Below are 6000 nucleotides of genomic sequence, written 5' to 3' on the forward strand. Positions count from 1 at the left end.
ACTCTTATAAAAGTAAGGTAGGCACCGCACCCTTAACAAGGTAGCGCTAGAAACCCGCCAGGAAGCACTTTCTTCGTTTGATTGTTGTGCGCTCCACGCTAAATGTTAATGTCAGATTCAGTGTAGCATAGATACTCCCTACTACAACGTGTGGTACAGTGGCGTGGAACACGCGCTTCAAACCTATGTTTGGAAGACTGCTGTTCAAGCAAGAGCAAGCAAGCAAAAACCTGTGCTGATACATGACCTGCATGCGGGACTGGAGGCATTTAGGGCACGACAGTGGTGCTCCTCGTCTGCTTTTTTTAAAACGACAACTGTTTCGGACATGTGACAAGCTTGGTATTCATCTAGTCATATTTACGCCAGTATTTGGTCACACCCTCATGGTATGTGGAATTGTCACATGCTGAACTTTAGTTACTATGGGAAGCGTTCTCTTGGAAGTAAACTGGTTTCGCTAGCAGTTTTAAGGTGCCCCTCAAACGTTTTACTTCTTATTATTATTGTTTAAGCTGTTAGGCTACTAGGGCAAAGAATCTGTCATAATTTCACTGAATCACCATGTAATAAAGAAGCTAAGGGCGATTCAACGTTGCGCTCCCTCCCAAGCCGCCGTGCCTTGCCTCTTCAACTTCTTCACCGAGCCCATGCGGCTTGGCTCAGCCTTCTGCGATCGTCCACAGGGGCGCCGCTATACATCGCGAATGCCACGCTCTGTGTTCTTCTTATTTCAAATAGACCTGTCTTGATGAAATACGCCCTGCGCTGGGCAGTCAAAAAATCATGCAATGAAAAAGAAATGAAGCTTCTTACAAACTGTCGTGCCTATTATAGTCCACAATATTCCGATGGTGACCGGGCTAAACATTATGCTCTGTAACAGATACAAGCCGCATTAGAATCTTGCAACTTACGTTATGTCTTAAGCGCAATCTATCGTGGAAATAAGCGACTGTCTGTAGACGGGTAATTTATTAATTCATCAAGAAACGTTTTGTTGGCATTTAAAGGAAGGACTCGTATAGTTCGTTAAGTGCAGCAAACATATGTGAAATTGTTCCGTGTATGCCTCGTTGTGTACGTGTAATTGTCGATTGAAAAGGAATATTTATTTATATCCTAAACAAAAAGGACATTCAGCGCGTTTTTTCTTTTTTTTTCGAGAGAGAGAGAGAAGCATTAGTTATGCAGTTGTCTGAGGTAAATAGCGCCATTAGCCCTCTTTAGGTGGCTGGTGGAGCCGATAAACTACACAGGAAATTAGAATATAATTTGCCATTGGCCTATTTGGTGCACCTTTGGTATCAAGACACGAATATTCAGTTAGCTGATAAAAAAATGCTGTAAATTGCTAGTTATTTGGCACAAAGCACGTGTTGCTTCACTTAAGGGAAACTTGATAATAATGAAAATATTCCTGCCCGCAGTCATATAACTCGCACTAGCTCTACTTATGCACGCCTCTCACCTAATGCCTCACATCGACGCCTTTGCGATATAATTAAATCATTGTTAGAAGGGTCAATAAATTGTTTACTAGGTATTCAGACAGTTAAAGGCCGAAGAAATATGGCCATAATGCCTGAGCTCAGCGAGGCAGTTCAAGATTGTTTTTGATGAAAGTAAAGGTAAGAAAATCGGCAGATCCCATGTACCGTGGGAGTCGATGTTATGCGAAGAATGTGGCGGGAAGGTGACTGCGGCGTACTTTTTTTTACTGAGCGACACGTCACAAAATGACGCTAAAGATTTGTATAACTTTTATACCCACACATCAGGGGCGTAGCCAAGGGGGGGGTTGGGGGGGGTTCAAATCCCCCCCGAAATTTTTCAGTTTTGCTTGCGTATATATACACGCACACATACAAACGCACGCACGAACATACATAAAGTATGGTTGAACCCCCCCCCGAAAAATATTTCTGGCTACGCCCTTGCCACACATATACGTCGAAGAGCCGCGTATGTGTTATACATACCAGTTGTTTACGGTTGGGTAACGCTGCCAACGGCAACGTGGGTTTTACCAACACCACAAGCGGTAAGTTGATATGTAGTGCTTGTACTTGTCCCTTATAATGGAGAACGCACGCACGTTTCACGAACCCGTGTGCATGTGTGGAAGAAGTTCCTGACAGTTCTTGAACAAGGTCATCATCACCGTGATCAGTGAGCACCAGCAGCAGGTCATGACTTGTTATAGGATCCGGTCGTGATCGCGGTGACGAGGGGTTCATGTGTAGTGAAGAATGTGGTATAGAACAGCTGTTGGAATTCGTGGATGCCTCGGTCATTTCGTCGACAAATTGTGAGTCGATAGAGCCGGCGACATGTCGGAACCTGAAGCCACACTTCGCGTTGGCGAGGTATAGGCCGTCGAGGCTGGTAGGCCTAGATAGTGCTACGTAGACCAACATCAGTGGATGGTGCTTGTCGTATTCGTAAACTACCTGGGCGTATGTGCCCTACGTAGCCTAGTCTACAAAGCGGCTGCCAACCAATCTGGCATCATCCTCGGTCAGCATGAGGCCATCGCCCAGCCTCGTAAGAAATGAAGAGGACACTGCGTCATTCTGGCGGACGAAGTGCACTTTACGGTGCGGTGATGCGGATATCATATGTAACTTTCTTTAATGTATTCCTCCGGGGTCGAGCAATCCTTCAATATAGCTTGCTGAACCATAAGAACACTAATGTAATGTTTATTAGACTGCTATAAAAGCGCAGCCAACACTGGAACCACAGACGTTAATCAGATATGACGCCTGTATCGTAGGAGTATCATGTAGTGCTCATTGCTTTCTTGCAAAATTAGATAGCCAGCACCACAACCACAACAGACGTTGCACCGATATTACGCCTGCGTAGGTTGTTTTTCCAAACCAGTTTATAGACCTGGCGTGGCTCAGTGGTAGAATACCTGATTGCCACGCAGAATGCTTGGGTTCGATTCCTGCTGGGATCCTAATTTTCATTATTTCCATTCGGCAAGTCAACGCTGCCGATGTTGGTTTTTCTTAACGCTCTCGCATTTAAGTTACCAATGTCTGTGCTCGCCGTTCCTGGGTAGATATAAACTGTCAATCACCTGTGGCGCATACCCGTACACCGCGGCCCGTGGCAAACGGGTATGTGCCACACGTGTCTAGTGGAAAGGGTTTGATGACGTACGCGACATGATTTTCACATTATTCATGTCATGACCCGACAATCATATTAGTCAAATCCTCTTACCCTCCCATGCCAATTTTGGTCTACACTGGGTTAAGGAGGCGACCATGAGAGCGCCCAGACGTAGGCGGCTAGATAGATAGATAGATAGATACGTAGATAGAAACGCTCAAAGTGCCAAAGATTCGCTAAGAAATGCTTCGCACTTAAAAAGGGCGCATTTTGACGAATCTAAAACTAAGAAATGGACCGCCAAGGCATTGTTTAAAATCGAGTTTTATTCATTTGAAACGTCTGAAACCCGGAGAATGGTAGCGGTCTATTCATATTTGCTTCTAAAACAAACAACGCGACTTAGAGGAAAAACATCTTGATGCTTTCAACTTGAAATTCACGAATGTACGTGCGTCAACCAGCAGTCCGAGTTCTCAACGTCAAAGCATTGACTAGCTCACAATAACTTAATGTCGCTAAACCTGTGTTTAAGTGACATGCATGCTAGTGCAAAATATGAAAAATTAATTTCGCTCGTTACTTCTGCTTTTTAGCGCATGCAATGATAAGGATTACAAATGAAGTGTGAACGAAGAAAGAAAGGAAAGGCAGGGTTGTCAACCAGACGCGCTTCCGGTTTGCTACCCTACTCGGAGCGAAGCGAATTAACGGATTGAATGATAGGAAGAGGAGGAAGGGAGGCGCTGTCAAAATGAAACGTGTGCGCCTTTCCATAACATGCCTACAATCGATCGCTCAGCCCAGTATATTTTACAAGCATTACCAATGCCCGCGTCGCTTTCCCGGCCTGTGACGCCAGGTGCCACGGTCCGAGCATGCTTTCCTCTGAATATGGTCTGTGGCCTAGCTGGTTCGACGCAGTGCGAATAACAACGCATTCGGAGACAAAGCGATTAAAAAAAACACACAAGACTGTAAAGCCTGCATTGAAGTTTAAATCTGCGAGAAGATTTGCCCACCATACTAAGTCCGTACTATGAGTCGGTGGCGTAATTTTGATGTGACAAAGTTCCGAAGATGCCAAGTTGCTCTGGTTGAATTCAGGTCTTGAGTGCGGCCAATGTTATGCAAAGACGATGACAAGTTCGATGATTTCAAGAAACGCTTGCACCTCATTCGGGTAACACTCGCCTCTGTACAGTATGGACTACAACATAATACGAAGCAAACGCAGTACACGACGTGCAAAATCTATCAGCGTATGATACGTCGTAGGTCCGACGGAATACCGTTCAGTCGGGGAACATTTCTGTAAATAATGCACACAACTCCGGCCAAGGTAAAAACTTGGAGGACGCTTGAGGTTCGCCTTCAAAAGCAGAACGTGATAGCGTAATTGGGCCCCGTGCTCATTATCTTCTCAACTGCTAGTCTAGCTTCGGTTTTCGGTGGACACCTCAACTGTGTCGCAAGGAAACGAACGCCTGTGCGCGTAACATTGGCCGTTTCAAACTATCCTAGAATGCGTATTGCAAATACAGTTGCGAAGTGCCCACTACGCCATAATTCTTCCTTCTGCGCATCAGCGAAGGGGCCCACTACGCGTCCGTAAGGCAACACGCGAACTTACGCAGCTGCTCACTTTGTTGATGCTTTTTCTGATGATGATGATTAAATATGTCACAGTGCTTTGTAATGGGTGCGCCTATAAAACACCCACTCGTTGCGCAATTCACATGTTTTGACGCCTGGCGCGATTCTACGCTTCTGCCACGCAATATTACATGTGTTAAGGAGACTCCTTCCGCTACATGACATTCACATAGTGTCTTTTTTCCGAAGCAGTTTCAAGCAGTGGCGTAGCTCTATGGTGGAACACCTGCCTGTCCCGCAGAAGGCCTAGGTTCGATTCTCAATCGAGACTGAGATTTCTTATAATTATTTTATTTGCATCTTTCACAATTTTTCGCTGACAAACACCGCTGATCTTTCGCTCACAACGAACGACGCCGACACCGACACTGGAACTTCTGCGAAACAAGCTCTTTAACGCTATCGCGGTAAAATGGATCCAATTAAGAGAAATTTTGGCTTTCTCGTGTATTATCACGTATAATGCTGGAATCGCACATACCGGCATTCCATTGAGGCGTGTACTGTGTGTGTGTGAATAATCAGACATTATGCTGCTTTATAACTAGTGGCGATGGCTATAGCGCTAGGCTAAGGACAACGGACTAAGAGATGGACTAAGAGGAGCGGCTGTCTTCGTCATTGTGTCCTTCGTCCTCGGCTTAGCGACATAGCTCTGGCCCCAACTTCACTTTTTACTCTCAACATGTTAAAAAGGAACTGCACTGCGCTAACCTTCTCAGTCGTCACCAAAACTAGGTAGATTAGTTAGTCATCAGAAAAGCGTACCTTTATAATAACACTCCAGTGCAATACGCCAGTATGGTACTTCGTCGCCTGAAGAAGAAGCATAGTATCGATATACGAGCAGCGTTCAGGCAACTTGATGAAGAGTGAGTTATATTATCGTGTCTCAGCAAACAATATTCTTTCAGACCTTTAGCCCTAAGAAAGGGCACCGTATAAACATCGTCCAGCGAATGCTTTTTCACCCTCTGGGTGTCAGCCACGTTTAACGACACATCGTAAGATTTTCATTAATTAAGGTTTGTGCTATCATACGTCAGCTCTGCCGTAGACAGCGTCCTTTTCGTTTGCTTGCGAAACCTTTGACGCTATGATTATCCCTTTACCAGAGACCTTTCACTGTGCGTTCAGCTGGCTGTGTCAGCCACAAAAAGTTGAAACTCGATACACATAACGCGAGGTTTCGACGAATTGTATGCTCCTCGCGATTTC

At 45.2% G+C, this 6000-nt stretch overlaps 1 protein-coding gene across 2 annotated transcripts in view; it reads right to left on the reverse strand.

Annotated features, from left to right (window-relative positions):
• LOC119389575 (neprilysin-1) overlaps nt 1-5699 on the reverse strand; it is a 144938-nt gene extending 139239 nt beyond the window's left edge. For both annotated transcript variants that reach the window (XM_049414480.1, XM_037656903.2), the window contains exons 1-2: nt 5551-5699; nt 817-877 (exon numbers count right to left, since the gene is read on the reverse strand). In XM_049414480.1, the coding sequence (XP_049270437.1) occupies nt 817-877; nt 5551-5613 (124 nt within the window). In that variant the 5' untranslated portion in view covers nt 5614-5699. The remainder of the gene's footprint in view (nt 1-816; nt 878-5550) is intronic.
• Nucleotides 5700-6000: the final 301 nt, after the last annotated feature.

Source organism: Rhipicephalus sanguineus, chromosome 4 (assembly GCF_013339695.2).
Source record: "Rhipicephalus sanguineus isolate Rsan-2018 chromosome 4, BIME_Rsan_1.4, whole genome shotgun sequence".
Classification (NCBI taxonomy): Eukaryota; Metazoa; Arthropoda; class Arachnida; order Ixodida; family Ixodidae; genus Rhipicephalus; species Rhipicephalus sanguineus.